The 15,856-nt window shown below is 41.8% G+C and overlaps 1 protein-coding gene and 2 pseudogenes across 1 annotated transcript; 1 reads left to right on the plus strand and 2 right to left on the minus strand.

Moving 5' to 3' along the window:
• Positions 1-1,750: 1,750 nt before the first annotated feature.
• Positions 1,751-4,488, minus strand: LOC104427871 (L-type lectin-domain containing receptor kinase IV.1). Its single transcript, XM_018864708.2, is given in 2 exon segments — positions 1,751-3,641; positions 3,644-4,488. Coding segments are annotated over 2 exon segments (2,007 nt in total). The 5' UTR covers positions 3,939-4,488; the 3' UTR covers positions 1,751-1,929.
• Positions 4,488-5,481, plus strand: LOC104427872 (annotated as a pseudogene).
• An 8,428-nt stretch (positions 5,482-13,909) lies between these two features.
• Positions 13,910-14,816, minus strand: LOC120289940 (annotated as a pseudogene).
• Positions 14,817-15,856: the final 1,040 nt, after the last annotated feature.

A 15,856-nucleotide genomic window follows, 5' to 3' on the forward strand; every position in this document is an offset into this window, starting at 1 on the left:
ATGAAGAATAGTAGATTCGCAGAGTACCTTTATACAAAAACATAACCTAGATTTGGATGAACTTTGATAACAAATTTTCTAGTGTATTCTTTTGATTTTATTATTTTATTATTATATTTTGAATAGATTGTTTGCTTGCGATATTTTTCTCGAATTAGCATGTGGTTTCGTAACACGTTATACTGGCACCTGTCCAGGCTTCCCTTGGGGATGTAGTGATACCCCAACAGCCGATCAACTTTTGACGCAGCAATAACCGAGGAGCATCACAATGTTCCTGCGACACACATGGCCAGTTCTCAGGATCTCCGAAGTGATTCGCTAGAAACCCTCTCCCTTGCAATCTCAGTTCTTGAAGTGGGTAATGCCTCTCTATACCCTACAAAATCCAGCAGCTCGCATAGCTCCTGTTCCCCGAATCCTTTTGTGGCTACATAGAAATATTTGTACTTGAACCTATGAGGATTGGAGTCACGCTCCCAGCCTAGAACCTTTACAAATTTTCCCTTTCGTCTTATCAGATAAAACCACATTTAAGATAGACATCGACAGAAAGGACAACAAGATGAAAGCCACAGCAACAATCAGCAGATAGGATTTGTCCTCCACCTCAAATTGGGTAGTCTAGGAAACTGAGACAAAACTCGATTCTAAGCTCGTCCATCTACGATAAAGATCTTTCCAAGGATGTAATGAGAAGTTACTAATGAGCTGGCTGAGGAAACTGAGACAAAACCAGATTCTAAGCTCGTACATCGTCTCCTTGATGATCAGCGAGAGATCAACATACAGACAAAATAATAATAATAATAATCTTCAGTTTCTCAACATTGCTAGGAGTTAACGTGAAATTGATTTGCTTTTGCGCCTTCAATATCCACCAGAACTTGCATAGCTTCACCAGTCATCAGGCTTTAGTTTGTGAAGACACCTCCGGGACATCTAGTATATCCTGCACGGGCAGATATTACGGAGGTTGGCCAGCGCACTGACGTCGATCCCAACATGGTTATCATTAACATCATAGTTTTGGATTATGTCAAATGATACTGTGATTATGTTTCTCGTGGCATTGCCAATGTTGGTTTCGTTGAAGAGGCCAAAATAATTACTAGGATGAGCTCCGGAAATTCTCTACTAGGAGCTGACATGAAAGCGAACCTATAACCACCCAGAGTTGGGTACTCGTAAATCACATTGAAGATGAAAGTTGCAGAGAAAGAGTAGATACATCCATTGGATGAGTTCTTGAGCTTGATTGGGTTAGGGTAGAAGGCATGACTTTGCTTCTGTTTGGTTGCATCGGTTACTTTAGGAGGCCATTTCCAGTGAAGGCAGCTAAACGATATAGGCTAAGATTGGTTGATCGGAAATGTGAAACTGCTGGTATCGTGAGGTAGTACAAAGTTTGCCAGGGAGGAAACCGCCAGATCAACCACAAAGTACATGTCCAGAAGCTGGAGAAATTCGCTGAACACACTACTCAGAAGATATTTTTTGAATCTCCTAGGATCAAATTGAATCTAATGCAATTTCAGCTATCAGTATCCTGACTCGTGTCGCTATATTTCCTATGAATAAAAAATTCACGTGTCAATGGTGCATGTATATTAGGGACCCGACTGTTAAATCATGCAAGGATTCAAACAAACTAGTAATAATCCTCATAAAAGGTGGACTTGCACTTATACTCTGGAGGCTGACCAAAAGGGGAAACCAAAGAAGGAGGCAATTTAAGCTAATGCAGCCATTCCCAAGAACATGCAAGAATATACTGCAGAAATTGGTTCGATCCATAGAATCTTAAATTACAGTTTACATAAACTCACAAAGTCACAAACTACGAATGCTTGATGCACAAGAACATTAGTTTGACTTTTGCTTCGATTTATGAAATGTGCTTTCACTTTAATATACCGAGCTTAAGACTCATCTTCCGCCAGAGAGGAGAGAGTTTGCAACAGAAGATGTCTGAGAAAATGCCTTGTTAGCGGAAGACGGATAAGACGTGCCAGCCATACTAAAACCATCATGATATGAAAATTGCCATCCACTTTTTGAAATACCAAGTGATGATAGCTCCTCTAACGCGAGCTCCCCTTCCAAGTACTGCACCACTTGTCGCATGCGTGGCCTTGCGGTTGGCTGAGACTGGGAGCACAACAGTCCGAGTTGCAACACTAGCTCCACCTCCTTCGCCACAAAGTCCGTCCCTAAGTTCGGATCTCTTGCATCTAGAATGTCACCCTTATCCCAGCAAGAAAACACCCAGTCCACCAGTATCACGTCCTCCTCCTCCCGAGCCTCAATCGGCCTTCTTCCACTAGCAACTTCAAGCAAAAATGCCCCGAACGCGAAAACATCTGTGCTCGTGGTGGCCTTGCCAGTTCGAGTGTTCTCTGGGGCCAGATATCCAATAGTTCCCACCAAATGGGTGGTTTGAGGATCTGTACCGTGATCATATAGTCTTGCAAGCCCGAAATCTCCTAACCTTCCATTTAGTTCTGAATCAAGCAAGACGTTGCTAGCTTTGATATCCCTGTGAATCACTACTTGTTCCCATCCTTCATGGAGATAAGAGAGGCCATGGGCAACACCTTTGATCACTCTAAATCTTTGACTCCAACTGAGGGTCACCCTTGGTTGGTTATAGAGGTACTTGTCTAGGCTTCCATTTGGCATGTAGTCATAAACCAACAGCAGTTCACCCTTCCGACGGCAATATCCGAGAAGCGTCACAATGTTCCGATGGCGAAGCCGACCAATACTAATAATCTCGGCGATGAACTGTCTCAGCCCTTGCCTCGATTCATGAGAAATCCTCTTCACTGCAATCTCAGTTTTTGAGGTGGGTAATACCCCTCTATAAACCCTACCAAATCCACCAGCTCCTAGTAGCTCCTGATCTCTGAACCCCTTTGTGGCAACATAGATATCTTTGTACTTGAACCGATGCGGACTGTAGTCGTGCTCCCAATCTTCAAGAACCTCTGCGAATTTTCTTCTTTTTCTAATCGCATAAGCCATAGCAAAGACTAGTATTGACAGAAAGAACAAGCATATGAAAGGCAACCCAGCAGTGAGAAAAATGGATTTCTGCTTCTTTTTCATATGGGGTAATCTAGGAAGTTGAGACAAATCAAGCCTATGAGCTTGTCCATTTACCTTAAAGCTCCATCCGAGTATATAATGAGAAGTTAAGGGCGTACCGGTTGAGGAAGAGAACCCAACATACATGGTCTCCTTGAAGATTGGCGAGAGATTGAAGGATAGAGACAAAAGGGGAGTGTTCGGTTTTTCGACATTGACTGGAGCTAATGTGACCCTGATTTGTTTCTGCACACCATGATAATCCACCCAAACTTGCATTGCTTTACCACTAATCAGACTCAAGTTTCTGAAGCCTGGAATGTTGTTTTCAGTGTATCCAGCAGGGGAAGAATTTAGAGAGATCAGCCCATTGACATCAATCCCGACATGGTTGTCATTGATATCATATATTTCGTTGTTTTGAATCGTGTCAAATTCCACTGCAAAAATGTGGTTCGTGGCATTGCCATCGTTTGTTTCATTGAAGAGACCAAAGAAATGATCAGGCCGAGCTCCAGGAAATACTCTACGAGGAGCTATCACAAAGGTGAACCTGGATTGCCGAAAGCTGGATATCCAGGAATTATAGCGAAGACAAATGTGGTGGAGAATGAGGGGACAGTGCCATTGGATGAATTCTTGAACGTGATGGGGTCTGGGTAGAATGCATAAGTCTCCTTCTCTTCAGTCCCATTGGTTAACTTCAGGAGGCCATTGCCAGTGAGCTCAGCTAAACCATCGAGGCTCAGATTTGCAGACCGGAAACCATTGTAGGTGAAATCGCCGGTTCCATGAGTCGGTGCTGTATTTCCCAGGAGAGAAACCGCCAGAACAATCACGAATAACATGGCTAGAGCCTGAAGAAATTAGCTGAATACACTACTCCGATGAGATAATTCGTAGTCATAATAGTGATTCAACCGATTTACACAGCATTGAATCGAATGTCGTGCAATTTAACCGTCAGTGTCCCAAACCTGTGCACCCCCAACAAACCTTCAACTGATTGGTCCGAGCCTTATGACTCCCCTATCGTGTGATTGACTGATTGCTTCTAGTCTTATCACCAACTTAAAGTTCTGTAATTTGCCCGTCTTCGTATGCCATTGTGACATTTCAGTCAATGGCCGAAGTAGACCGATACAGCCGTCAACGTGAGTTGATGATGTTTCGTCGTCTTCGGTAGCTCCTCGAAGAGTCAATGACCGATGGCATCCGATGCGAAACTATGGCCAAGGAAGCGTCACAACTAGACGAAGATGGACGAAAGGCCAATGCCCCCACAAATTTTTGCGGTGTGTCTAATACCACGTATGACTCTTCCACGGTACTGAGAATGTTGGTATATGGAGATAGGGGTGTCAACGATTCAGTTCAGTTTGGTTTTTCAAAAAAAATCGAACCGAACCGAACCGTTAGAAAAATCTTCTGAACCGAATACGAACCGAATCAAAATTTCAGTTCAGTTTAGTTCGGTTCAGTTCGCTTTTTTTGGTTTTCAATTTTTAACTTTTGGTTTTCGATTTTTTTCTTTTTTTTTTTCGTTTTATCAAGAATCATCACCACCCTAGAGAAGCAAGAATCTCCAGATTTCTTTTCGTTTTGCCCTGCTGGATCCGAAAGATGAGTGTTCTTGGGTACCCAGATGCGTTCGACGCACCGGAGCTTCAGGTGTGGAACAACGCCGCCTTCGACAACGGCGAGTCCGAAGACTCCACCGCTGCTGCCGCTGCCATCCAGGCGTCTTGGTCGTCCGTCAACCTCGTCTTCGTGAAGCTCTCTGACTCGCTCGAGTTCGACGACTACAGCAAGGAAAATCGGAGCCCCGAGTGCGCCAATTCCCAGTTTCCCTCAAATCCTCCGTTCCTTCCAAGATCCAGTGGAAGCAGCGCGTGCTGGAGCCCCTGTCGGCCAAAGCCATAGATCGAGAAGGCAATGGCAGGACTATAGATGCGGAGATTGAGGAGGTAGAGAAGGAGATCACGTGCCTGTCATCGAGGCTCGAGGCGCTTTGCCTCGAGAAGGCCAAAGCTGGGGACGAGAAGAAGCCCCGCGGGAGAGTCGTCTCGGTCAAGTTCAAGGAGCCGAAGCAAGTGGTGGGGATCAGAAGAGATCTGGATGCCGCGAAGAGGATCGAGGAGACTCCGCTATCGAGCGCGAAGCTGAAATTGAATCAGAGAGGGCTCAGTCTAGGGCCCGGGGAGATCGCTTCGAGCACCGGAAAATCACGTCCCTCGATCAAGGAGGGGATCACTCTTGATTTGTCAATACAGAACCGGAGGAAATCGTGCTTCTGAAGCTGGAGGAGATCGATGAATTGAAAGTCACGAAGGAGAGGAGGACAGATTTTATCGGTTTGTGGTTCGGTTCGGTTCGGTTAACCGATAAAAACTGAACCAATAAAAAAAATGTCGGTTTTTAATGAGAACCAAACCGAAAACCGAACCGAACCGAAAAAACCAAATTTTTCGGTTCGGTTCGGTTCGGTTTTCGGTTCAGTTTGTAACACCCCTACATGGAGTAGGAAGGCTTAATAATTCTATCTTAGAAAACGACTTGAAAATTCGGTGTGTTAAGTTACACATGTGAAAGATCTAATTGATGCAGAACTTATTATAGCTTTTGAGTGAATGCAAATCCAACTTGATATACTATTATAGAATCATATTTAGATTGAGGGAAAGAACATCTAATAAGCTCGTGCATGTGTATATATGAGTTATGCTAAAGATCTATCATTTTAGGAATGGAGTGTGATGTGAGCGGTTAATATTATTCAAGTTGACCCATAATTCATTGATTAAGACATTCAAGTAAAAGTAGATTCGACTGCCTCCAAACAAAATGAGATAGTTCAAATTTGCCTGGGTCTTGCTAATTTTTTATACCAATTGAACATGCCCAGTTACTAAGCAAAACCTCTATGAAATGTATTATCGTTCTGTTTGTGTCCTAAAAGGTGACAAACGGGGGAAACAATAACTTTTTTGGCCATACGCCAGGAATTGATGATATCTTTATGTTGAAAACATATTCTGTTGATGGTCTCGTATACCTAGGATGGACTAACTAGTTTGCGTTAACCCAAGTCCTAAAGTTGAGCCATACGTAAAGAAGTTAATGGCCCAAACCACACTATGATAATACAATTGATTGACAGGGCCTATTGATGGAATGCCTAATGACGATGAGTTCACTGATCATGAGTTCCGATGAGCATAATTCAAATGAAGTACAAGACGCGTAATGAGGATGGATTAACTTGAAGTGTGCATAAAAGTTAAATATTGAGTTAAGGAAGATCTTCAACCAAGGAACACCTGTCACTGGGGAAACTAGAGCAGGTCTAAATCACGCCTTGAGTAGTGCGCAGGTGAAGACAGTTAAATTTTCATGTGGATTAAATTTTCATGTGGATGAAGATAAGAAAAATAAAGAAATGATCCATTTTAAAACGTAAAACGATCAATGATAGATGATGATTAAATTATAGCAACGCATAAAATAAAAATAAAATAAAAAATAGAAACAACAACAATAATCAATAATCAACAATAGACTGGTCATCTCTGAAGATGGAACCCTCTCGAGATATGAAGATGAGAAAGTCATACATAGCAGATCAAATTAAATTGATTCTACCCTGAGTGTGAATTTAAATGTTGAATTAAACTAGATTTCCTGATTCCAAATTTCATCTTTCTTTTTTTTTTATAAAATCATTCTAATGATATTTCCAACATTTATTTTTTAATTATTTCTTCTCCCACACTAGTCATCTCCATTAGTATCCAATGTTTAGTTTCAGGTATCGAGTAGGCATATCTTCAAGAATGTGAGTTATTGTTCTGACTCAACAAAGTCACAAACAATTACCTTGTTATTTCCAATCTTTGTATGTGTATCATTAGTGATTCGAATTTAACAGTCCTTGAGGTTTCAAAGCATAATAGAATTCGATTACTTTTGATTTGAAGCCAAATTTAATAATTTAATTGATCATTAATCATCCTCTATTGAACTTTAATTACTTTTTGGAATCATTGAGTTATTTTCTACCATGAATGGAGCTGGCTACGTGGTGAAGCCTTTTGGTCGGCCTCAGATCAAGGTGGCGAGGCGCAGCATTGAAGTAGGAGGCGAGGAGGATCCACTATCAAGGCCAAAGGAAGACAATGAAGACCGAGACGAGGAAAATATGAAGACAGAATGATGGCGAGGGCTTACTTAGATCATAACTAAAGTGAGGGGAAGAGACACGCGACATAGGTGGACGAGGGAGGTGGGCAACCGCAGCGTGATGACAAGTGTTGCAGCCGCTTGCGAAGGCCAAGATCGGTGGTGGTGCATTCTGTTCATGCACAAAGGATAAAGAAGCTGTGAGCCAACTTATTCGACAAGGACACAGAAGCTGTGAGACAACTTATTCTACCTAATTTTTTTTAAATGGGCCCATTTTCGACCCCCTCTAGTCCAACTTCAACTTTTTGAACCCACTTTCACCCAGCCCTCTATATATTCACAACCCATATACGACCCGTTCATAAAAAAATGTGAGTCAGAAAATGCATCATGGACCCACTTCAACACCTTTAGTTACCACAAACTTACAATTTTTTTTGTAACAGGATGGAACCCTTGTGGTGAGGCTAAGAAAGTTAATTACGGTCGTCCTTCCCATCCTAATTACACATGACAAAAAAATAAAGTCCGCAGCTTTAAAGTTTGTTTTAATAAGTATATGGAGTTCTTTCTATCATAGATGTATTAATTTTTACATCTCTATGATTGACTTCAATCTGAAATTGTCACTTAGAAATACATAAAATGGCATGTGGATTGTTAAGAAGTGTTACAATAATATGATATTACAAAATAGATCAAAAATCTTATTTCCCAAAAATGACTTCAAATTTGTCATTCTCTATCATTTATTTTTTTTCTTAAATTAATTTTCACTTTTATCACTCTCTACATGCAAATTTCTTCTTTCCCTTAACAGATATTGTTATATTTGGGTTTTTACTAAGAGAGAGAGAGAGAAGAAAAAGAAACATTGAAAAGTCAAAAGAAAAAGGGAAGTGGGTGCTTCACCTTATAAAGGGCCCGAGAGCTCACTTAGAGCGAAAAGAAAGAAAAGGAGAGAAGAGAAAGAAGAGAAGTGAAGAAGAAGAAGAAGAGAGGGGAAAGAGAAGATGGGCTCTCACGTTCTCATCACAAACGTCTCATCAAACCGACTAATCTCCAATTTGCAACACTTTGTAAGGGTTCACGCCCCTTGTTCGTTCAATCAGAATAGTTTCAAATTTAGGGATTGAAATTCAAAATTATTGGATATTCGTGTGAAAAAGTCTGATTTTTGAATCATTGAGTTGCATATTTATATAGAATTGATAGTTTAGGTGTTATGGAGTTGTAAGATTTTGCAAATCTCAATTTGAGCTTATGGTTTGCTCCAAACAAAATTTTGAAATTTATTGCGCATGCAAGTCAGATTCTGAATAGTAAATTTTGATGTTGACTTTCAGCCGTTTTCGACAAGCTTTTGGGGCGGCCAAATGGGGGTTCTTGTAGTATATCAAAATGGCTTTCTATGCGCTAAACGATTGCTAGAAACGTAGTCTGTTTTGAGTGCAAAAAGCAAGGATACATCAAGCCCAAGTGTCCTTGTGGCACCCTCTGAACGGCCCCCGATCCGTTAGGGTCGCCTTAGTCCACTTGCATTTCTCTTGACCAAATAATATATTACTCTGATACCAAAGAATTATAATAAGTCTATAAGTCCTAGGGGTTTATATCTTTTGATCGGTCCCTACGCAATAAATATAGCAGAAGCACATTCAACTATTCCCCATCTTGAATTATAAAGCGATGCACACCAACTAAAACTTTTATAAGTTAAAGCCGAACACTTTTATTTACATAATTTGATGGACATCATTAGTCGGTATATCAAAATGCCAAGATTTTTCTAAACTTGGCTATTTTCAAAAGGTACACGACTCTCTAACAACCATGTACATAGGCCCATCAGTTAGTGTCGGCGGTCCAAAAATGCTTTATCTGTTGACCATCACTCTCAGTCACACCCAGTCTAGTCCATCAGCTGGTGGCGGTGGCAACAGCCCCAACGTACTCCCATCACGGCGAACAAACACGGTCAGAAACTCCTGAATCACTAGGCCGACGGGAGGACCAATGTCAAACATGATCAGTACCCGTACTCGAACAAAAAATCAACCCTCGTATCTCAGGATGGTGGTGCTCCAAACACTCACACTGAAGGTCGACCGGAATACCATAAAATGTGCCGAGGGTAACTGGTAGCAGAGGCATATCTTCTAGTCTGAAATGTTAGTCCTCAAACGGGGTGAGTACAACCACTCAGTAGCAAAAGATCCACTAAACTATATTATGCATAACCATTACTATCTAGTTTCATGCAAGATAGACAAAACATGTGATCAAAGAAATTAGTATGCATCAAATCCATGAAGCTCTTTAATGCAATGGCACTGCAGTTTCAACACCAGAATGTATCATGTTTAGTCACACAAGTCTCGATTATAGGGCCAAATTGTTATGACACGTCCCATTCCATGTAATACAATTTAGTCCCATAACTAGACCACACACACACTTAGTAGAACCATATGTTTTAACATTCAAAAGGTTTCATCCCCCAGAAGACCAATGTTTGCGTCCTTCTAGGATTTCGCACCCAACTTGGTGTCGCAAAAGCCTCCAGGCATGTATTCATAATACAACCAGGCATCCAGAGCGTGTTGCGTTACACCTCCAGGCATCTCACATCCCACCTGGCATCATGAGGAATCTCCGAGGCGCGCCATGAAAATGGTTACCCCTACCCTCTATGCATGTATTCAAAATACAACCGGGCATCCCAACACTTCCAAGGGAAACCTCTGGGGCACTGTGGACCCCGGGCATCCTAAGGTACTCATTCGAACCTTTGGGCCTCCCGACTCCCGGGGCATCGTTGACCCGAGGGTCCAACAGCAGCAATATTATCTCATATTATTTCAATAAAGCATTTTTAATGCAATAACATCGGATGTCCCATGAGTTTTCATCAAATCTCAGAGTTGATAAATCAAGATGCATTCACCCTTCAGATAAATTGAGCAAACTCGGAATAAAACAGTCCAAAAGTCAAAATGCACAGTTTTAGCAAGAATTTTGGTATAACCCCTAAACGAACTCAGAAAATTCTAAAATTTTAGTATGTTATAAACAAGATCTAAAGGAATGGATTTCATGAAAAGCACTAAGTCCAATTCGTCACATACAGAGAGAATTAAATCATACAACTCAGCCTCAGATTTATTCAATCAACCAGACTTCACAATAACAAAAGAAAAGCTTTTCGACCTCCTCAACTTAACAAATAAACCCAAATGTTGTACGTACAAAGGTATATTACGAATTCGTTGAAGAAAGTATTGCCCGAATCAGCTCCAAAAATATTTATAAGAATTTTAGTAACTCACTCAGGTTTTCGGGTTTCACACGCTAGCAGAAAAACATCGCACACCAAAATAAGTTTGTGCGCACTATATTAATCCAGAAAAATCTGACAGAACATATATTATAATTTAAGCAATTCCTCACAGCTCCCATGAAGAAGTCAAAACCAAATTCATGCTAGAAATTTCCACAGAAAATCGACAAAGCTACTGACTACACCTGAGTTGTTCTGGACCACATGGATTCGGAAGAATTCCACGCCTATACCTTGGCTAATTTGCTTCCGAAAGTCCATCAAAATCTATATTTCTTATTGTAGTTCAAAGGAATTAAAAGTACATATAGAAAACCAAAGCATTTCCTCAATTCCTCAATCCCAATCTACTTCAATCATCCAAAATTCAACATCCAACATCCAAAACCCAAATATTTCCGAGTCTATTGCTCTACATCAGATAACAACAACATTGCATTATATAGGTTAGTAGACTTTCACTTGCCTCAAGTCCTACGGCTCAATGGCAAGCAAAAACAGAAAACTCGCGGGTCTCGGGCATGGCTCAACGGCGGCAATCAACTAAGGTAATAAAATTTTATAAAATACATATTTAGAGTCCTCCATAAGTCCAACCAGTTGCCGTTAACTTGTGAAAGAATCTGGTGGTCCACAAATCTCCGTGATTCTCAAAAATAAAAGGGACCGTTACCATAGCATTGCTCTTTTTTCTTTAACCAAGAATGAGATCTCAACTTATCGAAATCTAACATAATCTATTTATCTTTATTTTAAATTCAGGTACATGCTAAATTTGGTTGTTAATGACAACAATAGACCGATTGTCTGGAACCAGAAAGAAAAACATTGGTCATTATGTACATGAGTATGTAAAATAAAATATAAGATGGAAAATATTGAATGAGAAACTAAGGGCGCATGATAACCAAAATTTCTGTTCCGAGGAAATAGTTTTCTGTTCCGCACCTATTTCTAGAAAGAAATCCGTTTGATAAACCTATTCCGTTTTTCTATTTTTGGAATAGATTTGGAAGAGAAATCAGAAATAGAAAAATCTACTTCTCTATTTCTGAAACAGAAATCAGAAATAATTTCTCCCACAAACCCTAATTTTGGTAACTCTCATCTCCTTTACGACGTCTTGTCTCCTCCTCCTCCTCCGCCGGTTCTGCCCGCGCCACCCACCATCGGCCATTGGTCGCCGGCCCCGCCGTCGCCGCGGCCCCGCCGCCGCCCGTCGCAAGTCGCCGGTCGCCGGTCACCGCCGCCCGACCGCCGCCGACCGCGCCCGCCGCCCGCCGCCACCGCCGCCCGGCCACCGATCCCCGCCCGTAGTCGCGGATGCCGGTCGCCGCCCGCCGCCCGGTCGCCGCGCCGATCGCCCGCGCCGCCGCCGATCCACCGCCACCAATCGCCCGCCGCCACCGGCCGGGCGGCAAAGAGCAAAATAAAGAAATTTTGTATCGTTATCAAACAAATTTTTATTTTTAGAGTAGAAATTTTGTCTCGTTATCAAACGGTTATTTTTGCTTAGAAACTTTTCTAGAAATAGAAATAGAAAAATCTATTTCTATTCCAGAAACTATTTCGAACAGAATGGTTGTCATGCACCCCTAAGTTATTTAGAGTAAGTTCAGTATATTTTTTCTCCAGAAAAAAATGTACCTGTCCAAGCTTCCATTAGGCACGTAGCCATACACCTACAGCAACTCACCTTTTGACGCGGCAACGACTAAGAAGCGTCACAATGTTTCAGCGACGAAAATGGCCAGTACTCATGATCTCGGCAATAAATTCTCTCATTCCTTGCCTCAATTCATGAGAAATCCTTTTCACTGCAATCTCAGTTCTTTAAGTGGGTAATAGCCCGCTATACACCCTGCCAAATCCAGCAGCTCGTCTTAGCTCCGGGTCCACTGAATCCTTTTGTGGCAGCACAGATATTTTTGTACATGAACCTATGAGGATTGTAGTCACTCTCCATGTCCTCCGGAACCCCCCGCAAATTTTCCCTTTCATCTTATCAGATCAACCGCAATTAAGATTAGCATTGACAGGACGGCAACATCAAATGCACTTCAGTAGTCAGCAGATAGGATTTCTCCTCCTTTCTCACATGGGGTAGTCTAGTAAGCTGAGACAAAAGCAGTCTTTGAGCTTGTCCATTTACATAAAACCCCCATCCAGGGATGCAATGAGAAGTCGCTAATGAGCTGGTTGAGGATGAGAACCCTATGTACATGGCTTTTCCATGATCGGCAAAAGATCAATGCACGGTAATTACAGGGGAGTCTTTGGTTTCTCAACGTTGATAAGTGCTAATGAGACATTGATTTGCTTTTGTGCGCCATCATAATCCACCCAAACTTGCCTGGCTTCACCACTCATCAGACTCAAGTATGTGACCGGGACTTACTGCATAGATTTTAGGGAGGTCGGCGCATTGACATCAATCCCAATGTGGTTATCATTGACATCGTAGAATTCATGGTTTTGGATTGTGTCAAATTCTACTGTGACAATGCGGCCCGTGGTGAAGCCATTGTTGGTTTTATTGGAGAGGCCAACGTAATAACAAGGCAGCGCTCTAAAGGAGCTAACCCGAAAGTGAACCTGCAGCCACACTGAGGTGGATACTCGTAAATCATAGTGAAGACGAACTCCTTGGAGAAAGAGTAGACAGATCCACTGAATGAGTTCTTGAACTCGATGGGTTCAGGGTAGAAGGCATGACTCTGCTTCTATTTGGTTGTGTGGTTAACTCTAGGAGGCCATTGCCTGTGATGCAGCTAAATCATCTAGGCTAGGATTCACCGACTGGAAACCGTTGTACGTGAAACTGCTGGTATCGCAAGCGAGTGCAAAGTTTGCCAGGGATGAAACCGCCAGGACAATCACGAAGAAAATGTCCAGAAACTGGAGAATTTCGCTGAATACACTACTCAGAAGATATCCTTTGAATCTCCTAGGATCAACTTGAATCTAATGCAATTTCAATTATCAGGTCCTGACTTGGGTCACTATATATGCACCATTAACTCGTTAAATTTTTTTTGCTCATATGGACCTGCCGTTAAACCCTGCAAGGATTCAAACAAACAGATAATAATCCTTGTAAAAAGGTGGACTTGCTCTTATAATGGAAACCAAAAGAGAAGGAAATTATGCTAATGCAGACATTCCCAAGAACAAGTTAAGATACTGCAGAAATTGGTCAGATCCATAGAATCTTAAAATTACAGTTCACATATACTCGCAGAGTTGCAAACTACGAGTAATTGATGGATAAGAACACTAGTTTGGTAAGTACTTTGGATCTATGAAATGTGCTTTCGATTTAATATATCAAGCTCAAGACTCATCTTCCACCGGAGAGGAGAGAGTCTGCGACTGGAGATGTCTGTGAAAATGCCTTTTCTGCAGAAGATGGATAATACATGCCAGACATACTAAAACCTTCATGATATGCAAATGTCAATCCACTTTTTAAATTAACAAGACATGATAATTCATGCATTGCGACATCCCCTTCTAGGTACTGCACTTGATGCATTCTTGGTCTTGCTGTTGGCTCCGAATGGGAGCACATCAATCCAAGTTTCAACGCTAGCTCCACATCCTTCGCCACAAAGTCTGTCCCTAAATTTGGATCTCTTGCCTCTAGAATGTCACCCTTATCCCAGCAAGAAAACGCCCAGTCCACCAATATTACATCCCCCTTCTCCTGAGCCTCAATTGGCCTTCTTCCACAAGCAACCTCGAGCAAAAATGCCCCAAATGCAAAAACATCTGCTCTTGTAGTGGCCGTGGCAATTCAAGTGTTCTCCGGGGCCAAATATCCAAGAGTTCCCACCACACGGGTGGTATGAGGATCTGTGCCATGATTGTATATTTTCGCAAGCCCAAAATCTCCTAACCTCCCATTTAGTTCTGAATCTAACAAGATATTGTTAGCTTTGATATCCCTGTGAATCACTACTTTTTCCCATCTTTCATGGAGATAAGAGAGGCCATATGCAACACCTTTGATCACTCTAAACCTTTGGCTCCAATTGAGGGTCACCTTTGGTTGGTTATAGAGGTACTTGTCTAAGCTTCCATTCGGCATGCAGTCATAGACCAACAGCAGCTCACTCTTTCGATGGCAGTAACCGAGAAGCATTACGATGTTTTGATGACGAAGTTGACCAATACTAATAATCTCCCCAATGAACTTCCTCATTCCTTGCCTCAATTCATGAGAGACCTTCTTCACTGCAATCTCCGTTTTTGAGGTGGGTAACACCCCTCTACAAACCCTACCGAATCCACCAGCTCCTAATAGCTCCTAATCTCTGAACCCCTTCGTGGCAACATACAAATCTTTGTACTTGAACCTGTAAGGACCGTAGTCGTGCTCCCAATCCTTTAGGACCTCTACGAATTTTTTCTTTCGTCTTATCAGATAAACCACAGATAAGATTAACATTGACAGACGAGACAACAACATGAAAGGCACTCCTATAGTAAGTAGGTATGATTTTTCCTCCTTTCTCACGTGGGGTATTCTAGGAAGCTGAGACAAAACCAGTCCCTGAGCTTGTCCATTAACCTTAAAGCTCCATCCAACGATGTAATAAGAAGTTACTAACCAGCCGGTTGAGGACGAGAAACCCACGTACATGGTCTCCTTGATGATTGGCGAGAGATCAATGGACAGAGATAGAAGGGAGTCTTTGGTCTCTCAACATTGATAGGAGCTAATGTGACTTTAAATTGCTTTTGCAAGCCATCATTGTAATATGTGGGCATAAAAAAAGGCCGTTGGGGGGGAGAGAAGAAAGGGTTTGAAAAGTCAACAAAAGAAGTGAAGGAAAATTGTGGAAGCTTCGGCTGTTTTAAAGAGAGGGGAGAGGGAGGGCTTCAGCAGAAATGAAAACAGGGGAGAGGAGAGAAAGAAGAGAAAGGAAAACAAAGGAAAAAAAGAGAAAAAAATTTGGAACACTTGCCATCCGGACGCCTCAACAATTTGGCTCAAGTTTGTTTTGCAATGCTAGTAAGTGATCGAAGCCTTTAATCATCTACTTGAAGCAATTGTCGCAATTAGAGCTCAAAATTCAGACTTCTTGGATATTTGTGCAGCTAAGCTCGATTTTTGAGTCGTTGAGCTGCATATTTTTGTAGAAACGGTACTTTGGGATGTTGTGAAGTTATAGTATCTTACGAATTGCGATTTGAGCTTGCAGATTGTCAGGAACGGAATTTTAAAGTTGGGGGTGTGTT

The sequence above is a fragment of the Eucalyptus grandis genome, chromosome 11 (genome assembly GCF_016545825.1).
Source record: "Eucalyptus grandis isolate ANBG69807.140 chromosome 11, ASM1654582v1, whole genome shotgun sequence".
In the NCBI taxonomy this organism is placed as follows: Eukaryota; Viridiplantae; Streptophyta; class Magnoliopsida; order Myrtales; family Myrtaceae; genus Eucalyptus; species Eucalyptus grandis.